Raw genomic sequence first — 27,549 nt, forward strand, 5'->3', positions numbered from 1 at the left:
ACTTACCTTAATACATCGATGGCATGGCTGTATTATTATTACAGACAGGTCTGCAGTATTACAGACAAGTCAGTAAAGTCAGAAAGTAACAGCGAATCTTATGTTGATCCACGGGGTGCAGCAGCAAACGGTCTCGTGGTTTCAGCGGCAGCTGACAAACCCACGTGTTTTCTCGCGAGATCCGAGTTCTACTTTCTTCTCGTCCAGCATGGCCGCGCTGTATGAGGGATACACGTTGTGCGGACTTGTTCCAGCTCAAAATCAGTCAAATTCAGGAATTCAAGGGATCGAAGAGGAGAGAGACAGTGACCATGTCGTCGTCACCGACTCCACCAGATCTGTCACGTTGTATAAGGTAACGTTTAACGCTTCATTTTAGGAGTACCTCCTGACCTGGGCTAGCTAACCTGCATAACTCGTGTTGGCATCCTCGGCTGTCTGTAGCATCACTGACATAAACCACCAGAACATACAAGATAAGACAGACACCACAGCTTGCTGTGATATTGTTTTGACTAATTTCCAGTGGAAATCTTACATAGGTGTCGCATAGATGTACGCAAACATGTCGCCAGTCTACCAAAACAAGTAAATGTTAGCTAACGGTGGCTATATCCAAAACAAGACACAGGAATTTTGCTAGTTAATGCGTGCTTGTGTTGCTACATCGATTATAATGTTAATTTGCTGTAAATGTAAACTTTTCAGACCTGGATTGTTTCTAGACCCTCTATTTTTTGTGACGGATAGATGGTCTGAAATATCAGTGTGGATATAGGTGAAGTAAAACTTTTTAATGTTGTGATTTCTACTTATGAATGTTATTCATTGGTTGTCCTGTTTGTGTTTCTGTGGTTTTGACAGGTTTCAGACCAGAAGCCACTGAGCAGCTGGACTGTGAAACAAGGACAGGCTTTGACCTGTCCAGCAGTCTACAACACAGAGACCAAGGAGTATGTGACAGTCTCAGATAGCAAGGTAGGCTTTTAGTAATACACAAGTCTTTATGAGAGGTATTCTGGTGCTTACTTTGGTTAAAACTGATCTGTATGAAGCCCTACATACTCACTGTCAGTTTAAAATTGTACAAAAATGAACCCATCAGTTCACAAACTATACCAAGGGAGTTACTTTCCATTTCCACTGAGTCAAATAAGGTTTCCCCTGGAAGACCTCATTCCCGAATTCCCCCCTGGGGATCAACAAATGATTATTGTATCTTCTCCCACCCTGTTGTGTAACTAGTTTACCTTAGACAATGTCAAATTGGCCTTGTCCATATGATTACTCATTGTCAGTTACAGCTATTTCATGTCTTTCACCTCACTAATATATGTGGTCCTTGAAAAATGAACCCTTCTATAATCTAACTTTTGAGAAATATATTCCAGACAGTGTCAAAACATAATGTCTTTCTGTGTTGTCTGTGTTTTGTATTTAAGGTGATCAGAATTTGGAAGGAAGAAGACATACTCTTAGAGAAGACCTTCAAAGCAACTGTAAGTGTGAACATGGTTATTCAGATCTCTTCTAATGCTGCCTTTAGGGTCTGGGTAGGCTTGAAACAATTTGTACGCTGTCTTGTGTGATCACATCTAAAGGGAGAAATGTTTATGCTATTTCCATGCAACACAAAGTCATGGGGAAAATACAGCTCTCATAGAGAGGGATGCAACTTGATGAATCAGTCAGTTAGATATGACATACATAACCTTCTAATCTGAGTTTTTTTCCCTCTCCACTGCTGAAATCGTGTGCATGTGACAGGTATATTCTTAGATTACTATATGAAACAGAGTATTTTCCTACTAGTCCATTAAAAAGATATTTGATGAGATGACTTGTGGTCACCTGGAAGTTGGCGCTCCTTTTTAATTAAGCTAAAATCAATAGGGCCGTACAAGGGCTATTTTAATAGGGCTAGTAATACTACTACAGGGAGAACATGTGCAGCAATTTTATATTTTAGCAATTTCCCTTTTCTTATTTAATGGCTGTGGTCTCTATTATTTAATTACACCCACCTTTTCCGATGGAGTTGTCCTTCCTAATTCCTGTACTTGTTCACTGCAGGTGTCATCAGATGTCTGGAGGGTCCACTCTGTACCTGGAGGGGAGCCGGTGGTCTTGTTCCAAAGGGGAGCTGTAAGGCTCTTGGACTCTCTCCTTTCTGCTCCCCAGCAGCCCATAGAGGAAGTCCTTGCTCAAGAAGAGATCATTAGGTACGTATCGCTGCTCCTTTGTCTTGCAATCCCCAGCAAAGGCAAGGAACTGAATCCGCCCGTCATGAGTTGATATGTGCTTTAAGGATTCATCTCCAATATTTGTAGACAAAGCAAAAAAATAATACAAACAATGTGATTGCAGACATTGAAATAACCTGCTGACCTGCAGTCCGACCTGCTGTCTCTTATAGTGTGTTGATGATTCTTCTTTTTGTCTTTAGGTGGAGCACCAACATAGTAGCAGAGACACAGCAGTTTGTCATCTTTACAACTGAACAGGTAAAATTCACTTTCATGTCTGTAGTTCGTGGCAAAAGACACCAAACTTACAATAACGAATTCTGTCTGTCCTTGTTTTCTCCTTTCACATGTGCATGTGTTTAAAGGCCTTTTTTGACTTTATTGGGTGTCAATGTCTTTCCACAGAAAGGAGATAATTTCCTGTACCTGCAGAGACTGAATCCCAACACCCTACAGAGGTACCGGCTGGAGAGAGAGGAGCCTGGTCTGTCCCCGCTCAGCTTCTCAGCATCCTACAGCGACAAACACATCCGCCTGCTTTATCTCTGTAAGCCTGAGTTTCCTGTCAACATATTTTTAGTGTCAGCTTCTGACTGCGCAGGCTTATCTTGTGGACAGGCAACGGTGTGTTTATTTTCTGCAGAAGTGGCATGCCTGCTAACAGCCACAAGGGGGAGCTATTTATATAAAGAGAAAGATGGTTGCTCTTAGCACTCTACTTTTCCCTCAATAATATTTTTACCTTTTGTCATTTTCCTGTCATCCAGACCCTAACGGTCATGTGTACCAGAGTGTAGTTTCTGTAAGGGGCCTGGGGACTGAGGAGGGGGCCCAGGCTCTCCCGCTGCCCCGCAGCCTGCTGCTGGGTCTTCCTGTCGGTGAGGGCCTGCTGGAGGCAGCATCAGCCCTGGTGCTGGATGAAGCCCACGTAGCTGTCGTAGGGGTTCCACATCCTTCTGCCGGAGCTGGTAAAGGTACATGTTAATGTTTAATAACACAGATGATCATATTTTTAAACTGATTTTAGGAAATTATGCCAATGCTGATAAATGCACCCATTGTTCCCAAGTAATGCAAAGTCTCTCCTGTTGTGGGATTCAGACAAGATATTTAATGCTTTTCAAATGTACAGTGAGCAAGAACTAGAAAAGCTCTTCAACTGAGTGTATCTACCTGAGAATAATTATAGCCTCATCTCATTGGCCTGTCATATTGGAAGTAACATTTATTTGGGGCTGATGCTGTTAATTGAAAAGCCTTACCTGCCTTATTTATATTGCCAAAATGTTGACATCAGCATCAGATCATTACAAGTCTTTTGGTTCAAGGTTATGGTGCTTTTTCATTTTCTTTTTTTTTTAGTCCAATGACTGACTGACCTGCATGCTTGTCAATATCGCTTAATGTTATTGCAAGACTACTCCAGCCTTTGATCGTGCAATCAAAGCTTATTATTATTATTTTTGACATGTAGTCCCTTTCTTAAGTGTAATAGGATAGTGACTTCATCCTTTGTGACTCCAGTATCTCATGTGAGTGTGTGTCTGTGCTTCTCGAATGGCTCTTTTCAGACTTCCTCTGCATCTGGAATACCAATTTCCAGACGCTTCAGGCAGGAAAAGAGATGGCGGGTAAAATCTACGGGCAGGTAGGAATGCTTTGGTGTATTAAATTCAAAGAACCCACAAAACTTCTTCTTTTTAACGTCACTGTTTGATTATCCGCGTATGACAAAGAACACTGCTATTGAATTTTAGCCGTGCCAGCAGCAGGCCCTTAAAGCCCAGGTTAGAAAGATACATGACCCCACCCCCACTGAGGTTTCTCTCATTGTTACTGCAGGCCAAGGTTCCCTGTCCTCCCAGCTGCTGGGTGCTGATGGAGGACTGTATGACTTTGGTATAGCATTGCGTCTGCTCTCCACTGTGACGGGGCCGACTGTCCCTCATCACAACTTTATGGCAGTTTACAAACTTAACACACGAACACATAACACATAAAAAGAGCAGTTCTGCTGTCTGTATTATCACTGCCTCTTCTAGCATTAATTCCAGTTTGGGATAATTTCCCCTTTTCTTTTCTGATCTAGCTTTGGAGTTATTCCAACAAGTTATTCATTCCACATGGGAAAACCCTGTCCGTTATTCCATACGAGTGTCCCAGATCGTCCCTGGCCTCTGCGCTTGGAAAACTAAAGCAGGCCAAGAGTGAAGGTGAGATAGAACAAACTTGTATTACTGCGAGTGCGTACATGCAAATGACTAATTAAACGTACTCACTCCATACATTGATTTTTCTTATTTTTTCTGCAGAGTCCAAAGCTCCAGCTTCTGTACCATCATGGAATAACATTCTGCATGGAGAGAAAGCTCAGGCCTCCAGGACAGTGGAGACCAGGAAAACAGTATGTTGGATATCTGTGTTGAGTTTTTTTGACGAATAGAAAGACGGCAGCTGCCTGACTTGCTGGTTCATCCCACACAAACTGGCCTACAGTGTGTCACAGACCAACAGTATATAAACAAAACATATTCATGGTACTAATAAGCACAGCTGTACCTCCATGTGAAATCGTGTTTTACAGTAGTTTCAGCTTAAACTCCACCCAGGCTTCTCTCTCTAAAGCGGGAAGGAGGACATTCATAATACAACAGTGCTACTGTACTGTATTTTTCAATTTGTTTTACATGTCGATGAATCTATAACGACAGCCTAAATTAGTAGCTAAGAAGTCTATCTCATCAGACATTTCATCCCAACTTCTGAAATTGCTGGAAAAACATGCACCTGCAGGAGAACCCGAAAAGCGTAAGAAATGTGACACAATTTTTGCAAATCAGAAATTCTTTGTTTTGCAGAGTATTTAAACGTCTCTGTTTTTCTGAGGGTAGTGCCACCTGAGGAGAAATGGCTTTGTTATGGTCCTATTAGTGTGATTGTCTATTGTTTGATTGTTCTCTTTTTCTCCCCAGAGAACAACCCGCAAGAGCCAATCAGCTCCTAGTTTAACAATCGACCAAGTTCTGGAGCTCATCAAGGTAAAAGTTTGATCTTTCCTGGCTCTACATACATATTATACTTACTATAATAAGTATAGTAAGTTATGTATAATAAAATAACAAATATTTTCAATGCTCTCATGCAGACAGCATCAGTAGAAGAAGTCCAGAAAGAGGTGGACGGGCTCGTTTCCAGGTCAGACGTCCAGGACCTGCAGCCCTCAGTGGGGCAACTGGCATCAACCCTTGTGTCCCGCAGCCTGGCTGAACCAGCTTTTTACAGCTCTAGCACCCTGGCACAGCTAGTGCACACTCGGTCCCTGTGCCACAGGTCAGTAAGGCCCCGCAGTAGTATCAGAACAGGTTATTTCTTTAAAGGAATATTAACTGAAAGATAAAAACATGAACCATCGGACTATTTAATCAGTCCTCAGTCTGAATCATTTATTTCTGTTCTTTAATAATCATATCAATGCCAGAACCTGCATTTGAAAGCAAACATTATCATTGACAAAAAGATGCAGAAAATTTGTTTTAATTGATCATACCATATTTTTACCATCCTTACCTTCATCAGTGTGTGTCCTGACCTGGTGCTTCTGGCCCTGGAGAAGAAGGACTACTTTCTGTGTCAGCTCTGCTTGCAGTTCTTCCCTGACATCCCAGAAGCAGTCACCTGTGCCTGTCTTAAGGCCTTTATCAGGTACAAATGATAAAGTGAAAAAACTCGCCAAAGGAATCAATTTTCTATCTGCACATAGCTGATCTGATTATCAACCTGGAAAATAACAGCACATTTTTCTTCCTTCATTTTGCAGTATGCCAGACGTCGATGCTGATAAAGTGAGCCTGGAGCCCGACAGCGTCTCCTTCATGGAAACCCTGATGGCGGGGGAGCGTGGCCCGGTTGGCTTGCAGAACGGTTTCAGCCCCACCTCCGGCGACAAGGAGCGCTCGGACGCCCTTGGCGGAGGAGGCGCTGTCGTAAACACCACAGCAGAAGATAAGGAGAAGACCTCAACTCCACCAGAACAGATCTGTCCAGTGGGATTACACAAGGCTGCCCTACTGTATCCTCCCAGTGCAGAGTCAATCACACGCATAATGACCAACATATTCTTTCCTCATTTTCCCCACATCTTGTGCATCAATAACACGCCTTTTGTCACAGGTTGACAGCATATTTACTATCTCTGTTTTATGGTTTGAATTGATCTTAACTCTAGCTCCATAGAAATGAGGTCCTGCTGACAGCGTACAGCGACACTTTCCTTCTTCCACACCTAAAAGATCTCTCTTCCCAGCATGTTGTTGTGAGTAAAATCTACTTCTACTTTGTTCCCTGTATCTAAAATAATACAGGTAACAGTCATTCATATTCCAGGAATAACAAGTAGCATACCTATTGCATATTTTACAACATCAATGCTTATAAAAATCTGTGTTTACTTTTTTTATTCCTTTCTTATGCAATCAGCTTTTCCTCCAGTACCTGCAGTACCTTTACCTGAGATATTCCCAAGATGCTTTCCCACAGAGGCATGGATTACGATCACCAAGTCTAGCTCAGGTCTGTATCACTGTATCAGTGCACCTGCTGTCTGCTACAGGGTTGTCAAAATGTTTGCTACTGATCGATCCCACGTGTTTTAAAACGATACAATCTTTTTACAAAGCTTTAAAAAACAATAGATCTACATTCAAAATTTTCAACCCAAAGCTGCCGTGAGAAAAAGGGAGAGCGCAGCAGTGGTTGATTGTTTCACAGCTACACACCTCCATACAACCCCGCAGGAAGGTACTGGATTTTTGTTTTTGTAGGCCAAAGTCGTGCTTCATCCTGCCGACTGTGTATCTCTGTCTGCTCCGCCCTGCGTCACACCTGGAGCTCTTATACAGCAACAACACAGCAGACTTGTTCTCCTTCACAGAACTGCAAATTAAGACATTTTGTCCATTTTGAAAGTCCCTTTCACGTCTCATAAAGATACAAAAGTTACAATAGTGTCTTTTGCAGACAGAGAGCAGAGACAGCCATGTCACCTCGGCAACACGTTTTCATTTAGCCCCAACCTGCGGACTGCTGGCTGAGCTCCATACCACTGCCCAGCGATGGACGTCCAGAAATGTCCCAAAAACAGCAGAATAATAGAAACACAGACAAATGGCAGGTCCTCTGCAGATACAGATAGCACCTCACACTTCTACTGGAATATGAGTGATGATTAAGAGGGTAATTTAATGTGGAAAATCCTGCCCATTAAGCCTATCATTACTATTAACAGGATGTCAAAAGAGCTGGTATGGGTGTAGTAACTTTCTTTCTGTACCAGCACTGTGTTTTTTACTGGTATCATATCCAACTTTAAAATTCTGGTATTGTGACAACTCCAGGACAAATCAAGTGAAAAGGCCTGGAGGCAGAAAAAATACATTGCTGACAAATAGGCAGATAAAGAGATGGGGGACAAACCTTTAGATCCTACACTTTTACAACCCTCACTTAATATGTAACGAGCATGTAAAGGCTCTTGCATTATGATACAAAGAATTCTAAAGAGTCTTACCTTACTGTTTTCCTTTGCATTTGATTGTAGATCATGGATTGGGTATGCTTGCTGTTGGACGCGCATTTCACGGTGCTAGTGATGACTCCAGAGGCCAAAGGCTTACTGCTGAACCTCCACCGTTTTGTTAAGTCTCAGGTAACAAACAGGCTTCACCTTTTCCCTTACTTAGTGGTACATATTCTTGCAATTTAGCATGACACACAAATAGCAATCCATAACATGAACACAATAAAAGATCACATGCAGAAACAAAAATATTTGGCATAGGACTTGAGCTGAGATACCTTCTTGTGTCCTCAGGTGAGACTGGTTTCTGAGCTTGGAAAGATCGAGGGCAGCCTCCAGGAGCTCAATAAGATGAAGGGGAAGAAGACGGACATCGGACAATACTCAATTGAAGTCATTGAGCTGTTTTAAAATATCTACCATGTGTATACTTTTAATAAATCATAAAGCGTAAGTCTCCTTCATGCAGTGGCTTCAATGTTGATTGACATCACTAGTGCTTTTTGGCATGGATGCTAGCCATCAGAACTCCAGATGCAGGTGTCATAACACAATAGTTCTTCTGGTTGTTTAGGCAGAGAAGAAGTTATAGATGCCACTGAGTCACACTTAAAATGTTCAAGCTGAGGAAAATATGCCATTCAGATGTTACGGTTTGCATGATAGATTAACAGTCCATCCTTATGCTGGTTAAATGTGGGTTAATAAGACGTGAGAGTGAACTGCTTTGTTTTTTGTATGTGTCATTACACAACTGAATATTTGTAAATCTTTCAGCTGTGACTTTGTATTGTGTATTCTACAGGAGAGCTTTTTATGTTGAATACAAATATATAACAATTCTAAAACTTCATGTTTGATTTGTTTTGCTTTTGGTTTTTTAACACGTTTACTGTGTGGATAATAAACGGTCCAGGTGTTATTAATACTACACTACTTTGTTATTAGGACTGTGCCTAGACTCTTCAAGTGCTACACAGGAAAATAAGTTAAGCCACAAGCTGTTGCTGCCTTCTTAGCAGAGGAGATGTATTAAAATTGTTGCTTAGGCAAACTTTGCCAGGGATAGTTAGCTGGTGGTTGTTAGCACTTAATGTCCCGCGCTGTAACGCGTGTTATATCGCCATCCCATAAAAATGTACGTCATTTTATCGGCAGGATTCCAACCTGCGCGAGACCCCTATGGATCCCTAGTCCATCGCAGCATCGCCTCGTTGGTAAGATAGTCAATTGAAAGCAAAAACGCCTTTCAGTGAGATTTATCTGTAATTCTGCAATGATTTTATGCATAAGTCCTGACCAATGTGCTTAAGGGATTGTTTTAGAGAATGAAAGACGTCGTGTTCTAAAAAGGCCGGCGTCCTTCCTGTTGAACTCTCTTGATATTTGTCATAACTTTAAGGAATTAACTAGATGTTTCTTAGGCAACATGAAAACCACATCCAAATTGTGGTAGATTTCCGCATCGTGCTTTGTTGCACGCCTTTGAGAGGTGATCCACAGTGATTGCTGACTCAAGGATCCTATAAGGCGTCATTTAGGGGCATTACTACCTATATGGTCTGTGGGTAGAACTGATAACTTACTGTACATGACGCCAAGTAGGCTAAGCCCTGTCTAATTTCAGTAAAAAGAAAGCCGAGTTTAACGCTGCAGCTAACTAATGCCACTATACGAAAGAGCCACACACAACTGACCAATACAGCAAGACGTATCACAGATTGAAAGTTAGACATTGCACTGTACTTTTTTATTGCCATTAAGTATATATTTGTGTACCTGCTTGGCATCCTCCCTGGTCTGATTATACGTATTTTGTTAGACTGCAGTTCTCCTCTACAGAAACAACGCCACAGAATTGATATGAAACCCGTGTTAAGAATCAACGAGGCTCCTGTTTACCAACAGGTCTGTTTGCTGGTGTGGGCCTACAGGCGGAGGCGGGCAGATTCAATAAACACTCTCACTTAAGTGGCAATGATGATTAACACTCACAGCCCACTACAGCAGCATTAAACTCTGCATTAGAACGTGTAATTACAGGGACAGTGAGGGCTGTAATCACCATGTATGCGGGGATTAAGTTGGGGGGGGGGGGGGGGATAACAAGGCACAGACGCACCCAGCTCTGTTTCTGCATATTGATGAGCACTGAGGTGATTTTCCGTTACAGAGGACGTTCACAGCGATGTTTAAACTCCTGCACAATGCAAGGCTTAAAAAACACGCTCTGAGCCACGAGGGTCTGTCCGTGCTGCTGATGCTGCTGTTGTCGTGTCTGACTGCAGCTGCGTCTCCTGCACACAACGTGCCCACAAAATGTTTCTTCTTCTGTACATCGGCATGCGTCAGTGACGTCAGCGCCAAGACTTTTGTATGGCAGCGGCAGTCACAGGGTTTGGGACTGCTGCCCGCCGCAAAAAAAACCGAGAAGACACAAGAGAAGCACGTGTAGTGGGTGGTCCCGAGCAGACTGCTTTCACGTGGCTATAGCGAGCGAAGAGCTCGAGCAGAGCCGCGGATCCGTCAGTCCAGTGCAGCACCTGCAAGAGACAACATCAGCACCATGGCAGCAGAGATGGAGCCCTCGGAGTAAGTGCGCTTTCCTTTTGGGGGTTTCTTATTAAATAAGAGAGTTTTAAGGGATAGTTTAGTGATAATAACAGCATATTAATTACAGTAACACTACCTGTGGGACTATTTAAAAAGAAAACATAAGCTTCTCTTTAATATTACTAAGGCGTCTGGGTCTGTTAGTTTTAAATTACGCATCAAACTGAAACATGTACTACTGTTTTTTTTAACTAACATTATTTGGGGGATTTTTGCTGCAATGTTTGCATCTTTTTTCAAAGCTTATTCTTCTAATGCAATGTGAAATGATAACTGAGGATGTGAAATGTGTGTGTTAATGTTTAAATAAAGACATAAACTGTGACTAACGAAGCTAAAGGTAGCCTTTACTTCTGTCTTTTTCTATGACGGTGTTGTTTTTGTCTGCGCACAGTTTGTGCAGCCATGTGCCGTTAGTGGAACCTCCCATCCAGTCACAGATTCTCTTTTTCATTATAAGTACAGATTCTCTGTTTCATTATTAGTAAACTGTTTATAGTGGTCTGAATATATTGCTTATTTTTATAGTCTGCCAGGCTGTTTAAATTGCCACTTTGAGACATTTATTCTGATGTCCTTGGGTATGCTGAGAGAGGGGCGGGTCCAGACACAGTACATCGTGTGCGTTTCATCCACATGTGCCTGTTGAACTAATAGGCTCTCCTCCCCCTTGCAAAATGTGGGAGTGCTTTTTTGCGTTTTTTGAGGGGTGTTTTTATTGATAAGCTTTTTAGACTCACTGCAGGCAAACGTGAGGATGGGGTACGCACTGTTTTCAAATTCAAAGTCTATATTTTGATTTCGCCTAATTTCGCCTAAAACTGTCGTAGTGCATCAGTAGATGATGCCACTGACCCATGTGTCTGCACAAAAAGTGCACGTGAAGGAGCATTAAAGTTCCTGCAGCGTGATGCTGATGAAGTGACAACAGCAGCGGGGAGGATGGGACGGACCGAGAGCTGTGAAAATGCTCAGCAGATGGCTCTTAAGTGGGACGGAACTCCACGTGAAGACGCATCCACGCTGATGTCTTGTATTGACAGGAACAGCTCACACATTTTTCTTTTGACAGTTGTTGAGTCAGGCGATCTATCACCAAATGTGTGAAAGCATCTGAGAATAAAACAGGGTTTCAGTGTTCACTTCTCCAGAGTGTGACAGAAGTGATAAAGAATGACACCTCCCTCTAACAGATTAAAAACAACCCATCATGCACCAGTACAGAATCGCAGAGAAAGTCTTTGGTGGGACCGAATCCTGAACCCAAACCACACCTTTTTATTGAACTCTCATATAAACAACCCTAATGCTGCAGTCCTACACGCTCTGTGAGTCGGTGTATCTGTCATCATGTTGTGGTAACATGACCCTTTCTCTTCCAGCGTGATCCGCCTGATAATGCAGTACCTGAAGGAGAACAACCTGTACCGAACCCTGACCACCCTGCAGGAGGAGACCACCGTCTCTCTGAACACGGTGGAAAGTATCGACAGCTTCATCGCAGATATAAAGAGCGGTCACTGGGACTCGGTCCTGCTGGCCATCGAGTCCCTCAAGTTACCCGACAACACACTGATCGACCTTTATGAGCAGGTGAGCTTCCCATCGATCAGCTGATTCTTTTCTCGGCTTTAATCTTTGGAATTATCTGATGAAGGCGGATCTCTTCGACAGGTCGTGATGGAGCTGATTGAAATGAGGGAAGTGGGTGCAGCCCGCTCGCTCCTCAGACAAACCGACCCCATGATCATGTTGAAGCAGACGCAGCCGGAGAGGTTCCTCCACCTGGAAAACCTGCTCACAAGCTCCTACTTTGACCCTCGGGAGGTAAGACTAAAGAAAAAACACCTTAAAAATGAAATTTGTCGCTGCATGTTTATAAAATAACGTCCTCTCTCTGTCACTGCAGGCGTACCCCAAAGGCAGCAGCAAGGAGAAGCGGCGCAGAGCCATTGCCGAGGCTCTGTCGAGGGAAGTCAGCGTGGTGCCTCCTTCACGCCTGGTGGGGCTCCTGGATGAAGTTGGTGTGAGTATCGTGATCAATATCTCCCTCAGTACTCGAGCTAATTATATGACAAGAGAAGCCAGTCAATCAATGAAGCACTCTCTGAACTATTTTTCCTCTATTTTAATGCTTTATTACCGCCCACATATATTCACACGTTGATTACTTGTTTTTAAAGAACATAGTTTTTCAATCAGCTACTTCCTATAAGTGATGATGTCGTACATTAAACCGCAAAAGCAATTCTCCTTCAGATCTCCTTCCTCTTAAAGGATTGTGGCTGGAGAATATAAGGACCACCAACTGTTTATCTTAATGTATTCATGTCTTAATATTTGTGACATGCTAACAGATTGAAATTAACTTAAATTCACACATTCTTTTAGTTAAAAAGTTCAAACTTGCTGTAATGGGTCGCAGGTTTAGCTCAGTTTATAGAGCAGGCACCACATGTGCAGAGGCTACAGTCCTCGCGCACTGATCGCAGGATCAACTCCGGTCTGCCGATCATTTGGTGCATGTCACCCCCCACTCTCTACTCCTCACATTTCCAGTGTATCTTCAGCTGTCCTACACATTAAAGGCAAAGGCCAAAAAAAATAATAATTGAAAATAAAATTTGCTGTAAATCTGCACCAAACCTGCACAGCAGCACAGCCCTGAAGAAGCTGGTTAGCTCGGTGTTAAACTCTTCAAAAATAATGAGAAAGGATGTTTTTCCCCCTGAATCTAACTTTCCTTTTGACTCTGAGAATGACAGAGTAAGAGATGCTACATTTATCTTCATCTAAATGTATTATGAAGGATATAACTGCACAAACTAATAAAGCTTTCATGCAAACATGAAACTCGTCAAGATGCGAGTAAAAATACAAATTAACCCTGGATTAATAGCTACCTCTGTTTTTGTCGTTCCATCATTCCCATCATGCACTGCACAATGGAACAGCATCTCTCTGCATTCTTGATTTTGCTGCAATGTTATCATCGACAGAGTAAAATAGCAGCACCTTTTCACGTTTCCTGTCATGCCTGTTCCTCACAGACTATGAGGCTGCAGCAGTCTCCGGACAGCTCCCCCGACTCCACCCTCGACTCGTACGGCAGCAAAGACAGACAGACGGAGAAGGAGAGCTTTCCCACCCAGCTGTACCGACACATCAAGGTAGAGCACGCATTCTACACGCACTATACAATACTTACCAAAAATGATGTTGTATAGTTGTAAACATTGCATTTACAGTCAGTAAGCCTTTCCTTTTATTATGGATGAGTCACTTCCAAATGTAGATGGTCCACACCCCCACAGACACATGCACACACACAAGCACAAAACTAATTGCTTCACCCTCCTGAAGGCGCTTGTCTCAGTCGCTGGCTGCGCTTTCATCACTGGCAGATGGAGCTGCATGAGTTGCTTGTCCTTGCTCTTCTCTGCCCAAGGTGATAAGAGGGAACAGTCAGCCCACACACCTTCAGACTGCAGCATGGCAGAAAACATGAAGCCTCCCCTGAGGTGTCTGATATTAACCTCACGTTTATTAGAGTAGTCTGGATCTCAGGCAGATAACAAACATAGGTGAGCATGTTTCGTGGGCGAACGTGTTAAAAAAAATATGTTAATAAGGTGTTACTGTGTTGTTTAAACCTGCAGTTTGGACGACGGTCTCATGTGGAGTGTGCACGTTTCTCTCCTGATGGCAAGTACCTGTTTACTGGATCGGTGGACGGATTCATCGAGGTCTGGAACTACACCACGGGAAAAATTAGTAAAGTAAGTTTCATATTAACACTTAACAATGAGACTTCTTATAGTTTTTATTTATACATTTTAATTTTTACTTTACTTTAGATCATTGTGGAAACATTTCTCTAAAGTATTATGTAGCCCTCTTTTTTCATTGTTTTCCTCTTCTTCGTGTGTGTGTGTTATGATTGAAACAGGATCTGAAGTATCAGGCCCAAGACAGCTTCATGATGATGGACGACGCTGTGCTGTGTATGTGCTTCAGTCAGGACACAGATCTTCTAGCAACTGGAGCTCAGAATGGCAAAATAAAGGTTAGATCTTATAATAGTGTCTCACTAGAGTGTTTTCAGCTGCATTTAAAGTGTCTCATTACTAACTTCTTCTCTCCCAAAAATGTCTGTGTGAAGGTGTGGAAGATCCAGAGCGGCTTGTGTCTGCGCAGGTTTGAGCACGCCCACAACAAAGGTGTCACCTGTCTGAGCTTCTCCAAGGACAACAACCAGATCCTGAGCGCCTCCTTTAACCCGACCATCAGGTGGGATGTGACGCTATCATACTCTCTGTGCACGGAGGACACACTGCAGACTGCTGCAGATGTTGTTACCCAATATTGACCTCTTTAAACATAGCCGCATGGCAGACACCCGGATACTAACTAAAACTCATATAAACCAATAGAGAACAATACCAATAGTTTAAAAGGTAAACAAACAAACAGAAAAAGCATGATGCTATCCTTTTTTTAAATTTCTGCAGCCAAGCAAATCTTTGTTTGTCTGCTGTGGGAGGAAGTGAGAGCTCTCACTGACCTCAGACATGATTCACAAATGTTTCAAAGGCGCGCACATGAATGTGAGTGAAGCGGACGGCAGTGAACTCTTTTTGCATCCCACGTTGGATGAGCAAAATGCTGCCTCAACAAGCCACACAAATGACAACAGATGTGACAAATAGAAGAGTAGATGATCCAAGACTATTATTTTCTCCCTTAGCTTGGCAATGAAAATTCTCTGTGTAACCCCTTGTTTTCTTAACGCTTTGGCAGAGCACATTTCGAGTAGTAATATTTTGTCTCGGTTAAACTAATAAGCGTAAGACCCAAAAAATCTAAGGTGCATTTTACAGGTATCTTCTCTCCATGAAAGTAGCAGCAGAGATCGGTCTTGGTCTGTTTTTGGTTACATTTTTAAGGTATTAATGGAGCAGGTTTACTGAACAGGCTGATAAATGTCTGATTACATTGTAATGGTTATTTAAAACATGCTAAACCAATCGTCCATGAATGATTAAGTCCAAAAGTAATTTAGTAATAAATACTTAATTTCATTGTATAACTGTTGAATGTTGGATATTAGTATAATTCTTGATACAGAAAAGCTCATTAAGCCTTTAAAAATCTCTGTGTCAAACAGCAGCAGCAGTTGGCACCTTGCATATCACATGTTGCACACGAGTTGCGCATCTGAATGTAAACAAGCTTGGGCGAGGGTGTCTGTTTTTCACATCCCCTCTCTCTCTCGCTCTCTCAAACACACACACTTGCACCAAACCGTCTTCAGACTTGAGGAGTTGAACATCTATTTCTGCCTGCAGGGGGGTGTGGGCTGAGCCTCTCTGCTGTGGTGGAAGCACATGTGCTGTGTGGGTGTAACTCGGAGACCATGTGCTCAGGCACAAAGCTGCAACGTGTTTCTCTACTTACAATTCATCGAGCTGGGAGACGGAATTGTTTACATACGCAAAATCATCCTCCCAGAAACGGAGCGAATCACTGAGCTTTAGACGTTTTGTCATGGTTTAGCTAATCTGCAGACAGTCGATCCACACCGGAGCTAAAAATAAACCAGCAGAGCAACACGTTTTGTCTGCTCTCCCCTTTTTGTTGAATAAAGATGCATATGTTCATGAATCAGAGCGGCTTTCTTTTTTACTTGATTCAGTATTTTAAACATCTTCTATGATTGTTAATGTTTGGAAAATGTTTTTAATTTTTTAGAATCCATGAACTGAGGTCAGGCAAGACGCTAAAGGAGCTAAACGGCCATTCATCGTTTGTAAATGATGCTTCTTTCTCTCAAGACGGATCGCACATCATCAGCGCCTCATCTGATGGCACAGTTAAGGTACAATGAGCACGTTTTATGACCATATTTAATGTCTGTGATGCATCAGTATTGTTATGGAGATTTAAGAGATTTATTTCTTGTGAATATTTCAGATTTGGAACACAAAGTCCTGCGAATGCGTCCACACATTCAAATCTCTGGCCTCAGACGTCCCCGTCAACAACGTGATTCCTCTCCCGCAAAACCCAGAGCACTTTGTCATCTGTAACCACTCCAACACGGTGGTCGTCATCAACATACACGGTCAGGTGAGAGCTCTCAGACATATATGAACGTGGAGCCATGCGGCTGATCTCTAACTGTAGAATGAATTAAAAAATATCTGTCATTAATTTCGAAGTGTTAGTATTTCACGTATCTTTGTAGAAGCTAAATGTCTCCCTCTATTCCTCTCAGACTGTAAAGACCTTCACCTTGGACAGAAAGGAGGGAGCCGACTTTGTTAGCTGCACCCTGTCACCCCGCGGGGAGTGGATTTACTGTGTGGGAGAGGACATGGTGCTGTACTGCTTCAACTACATGACAGGAAGGCTAAAGAAAACGCTGACTGTAAGCTCTTGCTCTAACGTTCACACATTATTATTTAGAGTTATTTCTTCACCTGCTTATTACTCTGTCGCTGCTGCTGTGAAGCAATCCTCTTTGGCGCTAACAGCGAGGCTAATGGGAAACTATGAATGTTTGTTCTCTGCACCCACAGGTTCACGAGAAAGATGTGATCGGCATCACTCACCACCCGTATGAGAATCTGCTCGCCACATACAGCGAGGACGGCCTTCTGAGGCTATGGAAACCTTAAACTGTCGCCTGCATTGTAATGTGGAGGACCCAGAGAGCGCTACACAGGGTTATAGAGCAGCTCATTCATTTATGTGTAATAATAAGGTAGATGATGGGTACATTTATCCATCAGTAAACCCGATCACTGAGAGAACAATTTCACAATGAGGTCTATTAAGTAGCTCTTATGGAGCATTGATCATATCACATGATCTTCATCAGCAGATTGAAAGGAAGTTGTAGGTGTGCCTTTTTTTGTTCCAGTCAATGAGGTTCAAAATTAACTTTTGACGTTGGGAATAGCGGTCTATGAAAAAGGGCAAATAAAGAAAGAAGATCACGTGGCTTGACAAAAGCTACCACACAATTTAATGGACCATAAATGCTGTTTCCAAGGTCACTAATAAGCTTTCAACCTCAGGTGTTAATTTGTATTTAAATTAATTTCAGTAACTTCATGCCAATCATTTCAAAATATCAAGTGCAAGCAATAGTGAGTGCAAGCGAAACGTTTTGCTCCATAGTGGCAAAATGATACAATAATAACAATGAAGGGTAAATGCAAGTTGGTTAAAGGGGGGTATTATGCTAATTTGAATCTTCATATTTCACTCTGTGATAGCTGTGGAGTAGCTTAGCATAATTTAAAAAAAACGTCTCACACTGGTGCTCTGTGCGGGCCCTCATACAGCCTCTGCCTGAAACAATTTAGTTATCTCTGTCTCTTTAAGAAACCGCCCCTACAAGCCCACTTTCTTCTGATTGGCCAACTTGACGAGCAGAGCCGTTGAGCAAAGTGGTGGAGTGACAAAAAATTTCCAAGGCAGACTGAGCCGCTGGGTGGCCGTGTCCTTGAACTGTGCCAGGGGCAAGAAGTTCTGCTGTGTCTTGGGCAGATGCCCAAATATAGAGTTCCTCTACTTTGTGATATCACAAAGTGAAGTGTCTGGAATAGTCTGTCTGAAAGCAAGCGTTCACAGCAGACTTTTTCAGCATACTTTTACATACCTATAGCTTTGAAACGTCACCCAAAAGGATTTATGTCTTAAAATGTGAAACAGCATAATACCCCCTCTTTAAATAATCTTTCCTGCATAAGTATCTATTAGAACTTAAAACGTGGATACTTGATTTAATCTGGTTTTAATTCATAATAATTTTTTGTCACTTGTTACAAATTTTTTATTTGTTACATTTATATTTATATCATTATTTGGTGATTTATTTCTAAGGTCTTTGCTTTATAAACTGTTGCAGCACTCTCTCGGCCCTCCATCCCGTCCACACACTTCCTCATGGATCCAGCTTCACCAGTGCAGTTTAAATCCCCATTTTCATCTCTTCTGTCTTTATTAGACATGAAAATGCATGATGGTGAACTGTCGTGAAAATATTTATAATAAAAAAGTGCTTCTTGTTTGGGCATAAACAAACAATATCAGGTATTTGATTTGCCAGCTTTGTTTTTTAATAATACTTTTGTAACGATTAATGATTCAGATGTAATGACTTGTTCTGTCCTCTGTGTTCCCTGCATGCTACCTCAGTACACTGTCTGTGTGTGGCTCTACAATAATTTTAATACTATGTATAAATATGCATGATGACTAATGATGAACCTCAACGGAGCTTCCTGTGTGTATATAATGTATTTAAAGCTGTCATATTACTGTCAGTTTGTTGAATTGACTGTAACCTGTATTCCTGTGCATCAGTGTATGCCTGCAAGAAACAGCGCTACTGCCTCGACCAGTATTTATTATTTATACTACAGTATATGGTGTCATCTACCATAGATCTCAGTGCTGTCATACATATATCATTGTTTCCATGTATGAAGTCATTACACTATATTTTGTATATTCATTATGATGTATATAATGGTGTCAGATATGTCGAAAATGATTATCAATAAAAGTCAAAAACGTTTCTTTTGTGAGTTTGGATTGACAACATACATTTTCTTCTGTTGTTATAAAGCCAGATTTAAGTTAAGTATTTTTAATTATGAAATTATTTGTAAACAGGCATGCTTGTTTAGTCAAGCCATGATGTCTCTGCAGGATTCAGGATCAGTGTCCAAAATGATTGACAACCATTGTTCATCATTTATCTTCTGCAGTTATTGCTTTGATTTAATGGTCTTGAATTTTGTGGTTTTGAGTTCAAGGCTTTTTCTAACAATTATTTCTTATTGATTTATCTGGAATAATCCAGTATTTATCAAAAATATCATATTGTAAGAGGACTGCACAGTGGTGCAGTGGTTAGCGCTGTTGGGACGAAGTGGGCCTTTCTGTGTGGAGTTTGCATGTTCTCCCCAGGCATCCGTTGGTTCCCTTCGGGTACTCTGGCTTGCTCCCACAGTCCAAAAACATGCTCGTTAGGTTAAATGGTGACTCTAAAGTTTCTATAGGAGTGTCAAGGTTGTGTGTCAGCCCTGTGATTAACTGGTGATCAGTCCAGGGTGAGATGATGGATGGATGGATGGATGGATGGATAATATTGTGAGAAAACAGTAAAGATTATCCACAATTTGTATTTTAAAAACAACTGAAATGATTCCCTGATTACCAAAGCGATCCCTTTAAAGTTTTCGTTAATCGAAAATAATTGTTTTAGCTCTAGTGTAGAGCTGGGCTTTTCCTAGGACTTGGATGAAAGCTAGATGATAATACATTTTGTTTTAGAATTAAATTAATATTTCTTCCCCCATAAGAAAACCAATACTTGGTAAAAAAATAAAATGCAGACCATTTACAAAAAAGGTATTGTCTAGGACGGCTGTGGCTCAGAGCAACTCAGTCAGTTGACTGTGGCTGGATCCCCCACTACTTCCGTCTACATGTCGAAGTATCCTTGGGCAAAATTATACAACAGTTACTTCTGACCATGTAATCTGATCGGATAAGTGGCATTATATGAGTGCCAATATAGAGAACATCACTGGGACTTTTCACTCTGCCTCAGCCAGGTGTTCCAAATACTGTTAATAAACCTTACAGCAGACTGTGTATGTCTACATTGATGAAGCTGGTACCTCTGAATCACACAGCAGACTCTTATTTCACTGGTGATGATACATTGAAACCTAAAGATGGTTGTAGATGATAAGAAAACAGCTGCTAACCTGTCGACACAGAGTGCAGGAGAAAGTCCAGTTTCAGTCAAGTTGTAGAACTAGTTGAGTTGGTGGAGCAAAAAAATATCACACCTGGGGTCTTGATGTTATACTGAATATCATGAATAGCATGACCTTGCATTTCAATGTTTGAAGTATCAGCGGAGCCTCTGTTAAAAAAAAAGATATCATTCATAATACTAAGACAGTTTAGAGGGACCATCAAAATGCATTTAATTAGAAAACACAAACAAGTAGATGATTGGTCCTTACACGCAAGTCAGTCAAACAGTCAAATGAAGAACTTGACGACACGTATTTGAGTTGAGCTCCCCTGACATTATGACTACTCATAAATTTGCATCTGCTTCAAGAACATTTGTTAAACAAAAATTGAGGAATTTCCATTCTGGTGAGCATAGTTGTGTTTTAAACATCCAAGGCAGAGAAGTCATTGTAAAAATAAAAACAAAAACTAACAAAAAACTGCATTATCAATATCAAGTAGCTTCAAGTTATGATAAGGCTTTCAAACAGGCAGACTCGTTCATGAGGTATCAGGTGTGAAGATTTGAAGTCCCACATAACCTCCCACTGACCCATTTGGCATTTACAACGAGGACTAGAAATATGACAGAAGATGCATTCAGTAGCTTGTGGGCCAACATGAGCAAACACCCAGGTTTATCTTTCTAATTAGATTTAAATTTGAACTCCAGAGAAACAACTAAACTATAAATATTCTAATGATTTTAAAATGACAAACCTTAATCTTAATAACATTCAACCTTAAAAACAATAACCTCGACTTAAACCACTAGTTTTTTGTAGATCTTGGGAACAACTTGACACTTTTGGTGAGGGAAAACTTTTGCCATCATAACATTAGAGGCCTGTTTAAGACAGGTTTAATCCAGATAACTTAAAACCACCTAAAATCTGTAACAAAGAATCTAATTAAGCAAAGACTTCTGTTAAAATATGCAAATTCTTGCCCCCTGCTCCAATCTGTTAATTATAAATATTCTAAATAGGAATTGATACTCAATTTTTTACCTTTTGTTCCTAAATACCCACCCTGCCATTAACTGCAGAAATAATTGGCTCATATCAAACTGTGTTGTATGTACACACAAGGTTTCCAAAGCTAAAACAAATGTGTGGTTTCCCCTCAGTCAACTGATAAAAGTAGAAATATTAAACTTAATTTAAATATTGAATAAGCCACAATTGAGTGGCTTGAACCTACACCTGAATCGTTATTACCTTAACCCCCAACTCACATGTTCACGATTGTTTAGAAATGTCTACAAAATAGCCCTTTGAAGGGTTAAACAGCATACATGTTTACGCTCAAGTCTCTATGCACATCTGCCTCAGCCGCCATCTGAAAGTTGAGTCTCCGCGTACGACAGATTGAACATCAACAAGTGGCTCACAACGACAACTGATTTTTTTAACACTGTTAAAAAAAATGTTATTTAAATTAATATTGGCATCAGTTTTAGTGTAACTGCGTAAAAAGCAGGCAGTCTTTGTTTTCTTTCCTCTGAAGTGTCCCCAGCCCTCGTCTCTAATCACAGTGTGATTGGAATAACAAAAACTAAATAATGTCCCAGAGAGATTCCATGAATCTCCTTCTCCTCTCCATGAAAAAGTAGTATGATAAATCAGGAGGATGGCGGGACACAGTTCTATGACTCAGCCTGAAAGTACACAAGTAAACAGTTATGATTTTAAGAGAAGTAATTAAATAAAAAAGTGCACAAACTTCCAGAAAGGTGCTTTGCTCGAGAGACGAGGAAGGTGGCTTCTGGAATAAAAACAGGCCAGGTGATATTTAAGACGTCTGGCACTGAACGCCTCCGGTGCTGGCATAGTCGTCTTCGTCCATGTAGTAGTACTGATGGTTGTGTCTCTTTCTGTTCTCAAAGTCACAGTCCTCCAGGTCGGCGTAGATGTAGAGGTCGTCGTCCATGCTTTCTGGCTGCTCTGGGTCCAGCTTCTCTGGGAGGTAGCTCTCCAGCTCCTTCAGCTTGTTGTTGGGGAGGAAGTCGGCCTGTGGGAACACCACCTGAAGACGGACAACATTGTGATTACAACACACACTTAACACCACTGCGATATGGCTGGTCAGTTTAATGTTCTGATATTTCTGTGCAAAAAGTTGACTTTTTGCTTGTTGGTATTTTTATAAATGAGGCAAGACAGGGTAGACATGGACCAATAACAGACATTCATTTCAGGGTGTGGTGAGTGTGTGGGTTGTTATTTTACAGGAGATAATCATTTTGAGCATGTTGTGTGTGTCTATAACAAGGGTGTACTTTTCACTTCAAAATTGGTGGGGACATATAGTTTTGAGAGGGGGCTCTGGGGTCGTCCCCCAAGCGTCAAACCCTTTGTTTCCTGTATTCTTGTGTATTTTCATGGAGCAATTGTAGGTGGAAATATCTATCTTTATGTAAAGTTATAGTAATTCAATAATTAAACTTATGAATAATACATTAATTGTTTTTTTTGCATGAAATTCACATATTAGAAAGATTTCAACGTCAATTATTAATATGTATTAGTCTGTAATACTTGCAGAATTATGTCAGTGGCAAGTTGGGGGTGTTTAATCACATGCTGAGGTTTTTTTAAAGTGTCCCATCGTAACCAAAGACGCCAGGGCTTGAGGGAATAGTAATTACATTATATTTGATCCACTGTACCCCTGGCCCCGGTGAGAGAGAGATAGAGAGATAGAGAGAGAGAGGCAGGGGTGGAGCATGCACATGCATATAGACAGTGGCGATGCAAAAACTTGATGATTATGAAGCCTGGTGTCGCTCTTATGACTGGTTTCTCAGTGAATTGTAAGAACTAAAATGCAGACTGGAGTCTCTGTTAACAGTGACAAAGACTGATATCTGTCTTATATGAACGAGTCCATTCACAGGTTTGATTTGTATCGGTAGATCTGTGCATTATATTTTAGTAAGTGGACAAAATCATTGCTAGGGACAATTCAGCATTTGCCAAATATTGCTGTCCCTACTGTACCTACCCAATTCTACGCCCTTGGCCTATAAGGTTATTATGGATTCAATCCCTTTTCCAGGCAGCAGGTGTAAAATAGGAATAATTATCTTACCGAGAAGTGAATAATGAGGCGTCCCTTCTCAAACGGTCTGCGATGCATCGGCATCCCTTCGTTCAAGACGCACTTTGTGTCCCCAGGCTTGATCAATTCCCCTGCAACAGAAAAAAACATGGGGGTCCTTTCCAAATCCTGATCAATCATACAGTTATCCTTCAATCAAAATAAAAAAAACTGAGAATGGGTTTGTGGGTTTATATGAACTTACTATTTTAAAACAATTATTGGGCAGGAACTTCTCATCAGAATGTGCTGGTCTGAATATTTACTCATGTGAAAAGCTTCCACTCAACTTACTGACATGCAGTTTAATGTGAAAAAATGACACTGAGGCATCAAGTCCGATAGCCGATCAAGTCCAATGGTTTACCTGGATGTGATGTGATGAGGAGGGTTCTGTTGTCTAGTGTCTGAACAGGCTTCTTGAAGCCACACAGAGCCTCAACCAGCTGTAATTCCATCGACATGACTAGGTCCTCTCCTTTCCTGAAGACAGCAACAGATTGGAGAAAGTAAAGGTGATATTACTGACAAATTAATAGATTAAATAAAACTGTAGCTCCCCACACATACAGTACTGTGTATACACATTCTTATTGGAGATTAATCATATCATCACTTCATCTGCCAGCACAGATTACACCAACAACTTGCTAAAGAGGAATTTATTACCTGGTGAACTGTGAATGTTCCCGCTGGTCCAAAACGATGATGATGTCTCCAGGCTCGATTCCTGGCTCCTGGTCTCCTTCTCCATGAAAAACGATCTTCTGGCCATCTCTCATCCCTGTTGCAGGAAAGTTAACAATTTTAGTGTTTTCTAGGTCAATGCTCGTTGCGAACAGATTTTTATTAACTCTCCCTTCACTCTCACCTTTGTCAATGTGGACCTCCAGGATCTTTTTCTGGCGCAGGATCTTTCGGCCCGCACATGCTTTGCAGCGGTCCTTGTGGCTGATTCTCTGTCCTTGGCCCTGACAGCTGTGGCACACTGTGGACACCTGCTGGACCATACCTGGTACTAGTTGGTGCATGCGGACCTGCATGCCTGTGCCATGGCAAGTCATGCACATCTGCGCAGCTCCTTTCCGACTCCCACGACCTGCAGAGGAAAACAAATACAGTCAGCACACAGCATATCAAGGATGAAGGCTATTTTTGTTCCAGGTTTGGTTCATTATATAAACTGTGGTGACCTGGAAAGAAAAGACTGGATTACATTTACAAGACTGATGTGTTCTGTTATTGGACAAAGAGCCTTTTCATGGGTCAGAGTGTGCAGAAAAGCCTGCTTGGATTACTGAACAAGACCAGAGATGGACACTTAACAAGAGCAAAGAGTATCTCGCATAGCCAAAGACGTACCTTCACATCTCTCACAAATCGTGTTCTTCTGGAGAGCAAGTTTTCTTGTTGCTCCGTTATAAAGATCTTCCAGCGTCACTGTGATCTGATGAACGATGTTCTTTCCTTAAGTGAGACAAATCACAGGTTTCAGTGAAACTGCTTCTTGGAATAAGATTTCATCAACTTCAAACATCTTGTGTTGGACACCTAGATAGCCAAGTTTATTTTTATACGACATATCACACATGACTATACCGACACTAAACTACAGATATAAAAGACTTAAGGTTCAGCTTCTTTTTTGTTTGAGGCTCAGACTACTGCAGAAACTGCAGAGTCACAAATAAGTCAGCTGATGTACTGCCAGTTCAGATGCATTCACACAAACATTTGTCATACTGCTACACAGCCTTGTGATTTGGCTACAATTTCCCAAACACTAACTGCAGGAGGAATGAGGAGAAGATGCATAAGAGCAAAAAAAGCTTTTTTTTGTCTGCTTAAAAATAAACTGCCGCCGGGAGAAAATGAGGATGGATAAAGTTGAATGTGTTTCAAAGTAGAGTTTCCTATCCAACTACAAGATTTTTTAATCTGATGATGTTATTTATTTCTGAGAGTTACAAAAAACAGCATATATCAATTATTATATATATTAAATCTTTGAAACCAGAAACACAAATAATGTTGCAAACTTGACACATCAATACAGCTTAATGATCATTTCTCCTTGTCTGTACCTTTTCGCTCTCTGTGCATCCGACTTCCTCCACCAAAAAACAGGTCAAATATGTCCATGGGTGATGCAAAGCTCCCACCACCACCACCACCGCCAGTCCCTCCTTCCTTTATGGCCTTTTCACCTCCACGGTCATACAGCTCTCTCTTCTTGGCATCCGACAACACTTCATAAGCCTGTGAGATCTGCTTGAACTATAAAGGCAATAAACAAGAATACAAACGTCTTTGAGGAGCGTCGAAAACAGTTTGACAAAAAGCAACTTTTGCAAAGATTTATCGACAACAAGTTTTTGACATTGTGTGAAAAATAATATCTGAGGACTGGTACAGACTGAGCTTTTTAAATAGTACTTTTATATTAAAATTAAAATAAATCTAAAAAAAGAGTAGAAACTAATCATACCTTGTTTTACCTGAACACATTAAGAAAGCTGTATTTTCAGTACAATTGGAAGGAAACTTTCGTCATATAATTTTAGATTCATTTGCAAGAAAAATTGAATACAGCTGGTATTGTAAATATGAATGTGTGTCATAAAAGGCACTCACCTTCTCTCCTTCTGTAGGATTTTTGTCAGGGTGATATTTCAAGGCCAGCTTGCGATAGGCTCTTTTCAGTTCGTCAGGAGTAGCAGTAGGTTTCACACCCAGTGTGTCGTAGAAACCAGTTTCCTTGACCATGTTTGCCTTTAATGGATATCTTGGAAACGTAAAAGAAAGGTAAAAACACAATCAGGACTTAAATGTTCGGCTTCAGTTGAGCTCTTAAACGAAACCCTTAACAGAGTGATGGTGCTTAGCATTAGTTACAGTGGTTAAATAAAGAGCTTAAAAACATGGTGAGAATTTGAAAGAAATTTAATGTGTTGCTGTTTTACAAGAATCTGCATCATATATTTTTGTCGAGAGGAAAGAAAGTCCTTTAGCAAATACAAAAACAAACTGATCATCATGTGTCTGATCTGTGAAAGAGGCACTTATGTTGTTGGTTGTGAAAATGAAGGGAACAGGCCAAGGATTAGATCTTAATATGCTGTTTCACCTATTAAAAAATGTGTATGTATTGCAAGACTATAGTCTTATATACAATCAGTGTTATTAGTACTCAGATGTTTTACTTCAGTAAAAGTAGCAACACCATAATGATTTTGAATTGCTAGTAATTACAAAGTATCTCAAGTAAAAGTACTCATAATGCAAAATGGTTAATGTTACACTTATTAATATACATTTATTTAAGTTATTCCTGATTCATTACCATGTAAGCAGCATCTAAATGTTGTCAACGTAACTGTGAGGGGTAATTTTATTTCATCTTTAATTATTGACAGATTATCAACTGATTTTACTTTTAAAATATAAAGTCTTGTTCTAAAAGTAACGAGTAAATACGGTACTCAGATGTAGAAAATTAAATTGTCTTTCTAGTGACAAGTTCGGAGTAGTATTAAATGTAAATACTCAAGTAATGTACAAGAACCTCAAACTGATACTTAGGCACATCACTTGAGTAAATGTACTAACAGGTTACCGGTATTTACATTCCACCATTGATCATTAATATTATCTTTATCTATAAATGTTTTATATTTAGACCATGAGCCTGATAGGAACTGTATCTATTAAATGGTAGGCAGTGAAAAAGAAAATAAAAAAAGGCTAAACTATAACGACCTTTTTGCAGATCAAGCTTGTTTTGTTTTGTAAAATTTCCCTAAAATCAGGAGCTATTAAACGCGAGGTATTTTCATAAGATGATTATTGTTGGTTCACGAGTATTGATCAATGTTAATAAATAAGTAACTACCTGTTACCCTGCTCATCATGAAATCACGAGGTTTCATATCTATCAGGCCCTACGCACTTTAGCTCACGTTAGCGGAACTGCTTAGCCTAACTAATAGCTAGGCTGTTTCTAATGGTTAGTAAAACTAATTTAATGTGACACTCGAATACATATAAAATGTATAGTCAAAGTTTCAAACCTTGTATGAAGACAGTTTTTTTGAATCCTCGAAATTTCTCAGCACACCTTACTTCACACAGCCTCTTCCAGAACCTTCTCACCCGCCTCTGCTCTCTACTGTGGACCCAGTGACG

General features: G+C 40.8%; 3 protein-coding genes across 7 annotated transcripts; 2 read left to right on the forward strand and 1 right to left on the reverse strand.

The window, feature by feature from the left end:
• The first annotated feature begins 208 nt into the window (after positions 1-208).
• nol11 (nucleolar protein 11) lies at positions 209-8,663 on the forward strand. The gene is made up of 18 exons (XM_069666096.1): positions 209-355; positions 865-978; positions 1,443-1,499; positions 2,074-2,222; positions 2,447-2,504; positions 2,652-2,793; positions 3,014-3,220; positions 3,818-3,894; positions 4,336-4,459; positions 4,559-4,650; positions 5,219-5,284; positions 5,392-5,576; positions 5,823-5,948; positions 6,064-6,315; positions 6,480-6,558; positions 6,723-6,815; positions 7,843-7,950; positions 8,116-8,663. The coding sequence occupies exons 1-18, from the start codon at positions 209-211 to the stop codon at positions 8,230-8,232; spliced, it is 2,193 nt and encodes a 730-aa protein (XP_069522197.1). The 3' UTR covers positions 8,233-8,663.
• Positions 8,664-10,387: 1,724 nt separating this feature from the next.
• On the forward strand, positions 10,388-17,166 carry LOC138594835 (WD40 repeat-containing protein SMU1-like). 5 transcript variants are annotated; one of them, XM_069666079.1, is made up of 13 exons: positions 10,388-10,413; positions 11,817-12,027; positions 12,109-12,261; positions 12,344-12,521; positions 12,726-12,744; positions 13,514-13,604; positions 14,094-14,213; positions 14,384-14,500; positions 14,597-14,724; positions 16,186-16,312; positions 16,408-16,563; positions 16,712-16,864; positions 17,016-17,166. In XM_069666079.1, the coding sequence occupies exons 1-13, from the start codon at positions 10,388-10,390 to the stop codon at positions 17,112-17,114; spliced, it is 1,578 nt and encodes a 525-aa protein (XP_069522180.1). In that variant the 3' UTR covers positions 17,115-17,166. The 5 variants fall into 5 exon arrangements, with proteins under 5 accessions (XP_069522180.1, XP_069522184.1, XP_069522179.1 ...); XM_069666083.1 differs by lacking the exon at positions 12,726-12,744 and adding an exon at positions 13,304-13,329 and having other exon boundaries at positions 12,344-12,464; positions 13,512-13,604; XM_069666078.1 differs by lacking the exon at positions 12,726-12,744 and having other exon boundaries at positions 12,344-12,488; positions 13,444-13,604.
• Positions 17,167-20,431: 3,265 nt separating this feature from the next.
• On the reverse strand, positions 20,432-27,527 carry dnaja1 (DnaJ heat shock protein family (Hsp40) member A1). The gene is made up of 9 exons (XM_069665678.1): positions 27,435-27,527; positions 25,999-26,149; positions 25,449-25,641; positions 24,727-24,831; positions 24,236-24,463; positions 24,034-24,148; positions 23,732-23,847; positions 23,356-23,456; positions 20,432-22,290 (listed from the first exon to the last, which is right to left on the reverse strand). The coding sequence occupies exons 2-9, from the start codon at positions 26,128-26,130 to the stop codon at positions 22,057-22,059; spliced, it is 1,224 nt and encodes a 407-aa protein (XP_069521779.1). The 5' UTR covers positions 26,131-26,149; positions 27,435-27,527; the 3' UTR covers positions 20,432-22,056.
• Positions 27,528-27,549: the final 22 nt, after the last annotated feature.

Source organism: Semicossyphus pulcher, unplaced genomic scaffold (assembly GCF_022749685.1).
Source record: "Semicossyphus pulcher isolate SPU_LCO1_2020_fin unplaced genomic scaffold, fSemPul1.0.p SCAF_17, whole genome shotgun sequence".
Lineage (NCBI taxonomy): Eukaryota > Metazoa > Chordata > Actinopteri > Labriformes > Labridae > Semicossyphus > Semicossyphus pulcher.

Excerpts from the sequence above, each read along its gene's own strand:
- nol11 (XM_069666096.1), top strand. The coding sequence starts at position 209 with ATGGCCGCGCTGTATGAGGGATACACGTTGTGCGGACTTGTTCCAGCT. Across the intron at positions 5,577-5,822 it reads ACTCGGTCCCTGTGCCACAG|TGTGTGTCCTGACCTGGTGC; the intron begins GTCAGTAAGGCC and ends TACCTTCATCAG. Across the intron at positions 6,316-6,479 it reads TTACACAAGGCTGCCCTACT|AAATGAGGTCCTGCTGACAG; the intron begins GTATCCTCCCAG and ends CTAGCTCCATAG.
- LOC138594835 (XM_069666078.1), top strand. The coding sequence starts at position 10,388 with ATGGCAGCAGAGATGGAGCCCTCGGA. Across the intron at positions 12,028-12,108 it reads TGATCGACCTTTATGAGCAG|GTCGTGATGGAGCTGATTGA; the intron begins GTGAGCTTCCCA and ends TCTCTTCGACAG. Across the intron at positions 13,605-14,093 it reads AGCTGTACCGACACATCAAG|TTTGGACGACGGTCTCATGT; the intron begins GTAGAGCACGCA and ends TTAAACCTGCAG.
- dnaja1 (XM_069665678.1), bottom strand. The coding sequence starts at position 26,130 with ATGGTCAAGGAAACTGGTTTCTACGACACACTGGGTGTGAAACCTACT. Across the intron at positions 24,464-24,726 it reads GATTTGTGAGAGATGTGAAG|GTCGTGGGAGTCGGAAAGGA; the intron begins GTACGTCTTTGG and ends TTTCCTCTGCAG. Across the intron at positions 22,291-23,355 it reads GCCTCATTATTCACTTCTCG|GTGGTGTTCCCACAGGCCGA; the intron begins GTAAGATAATTA and ends GTCCGTCTTCAG.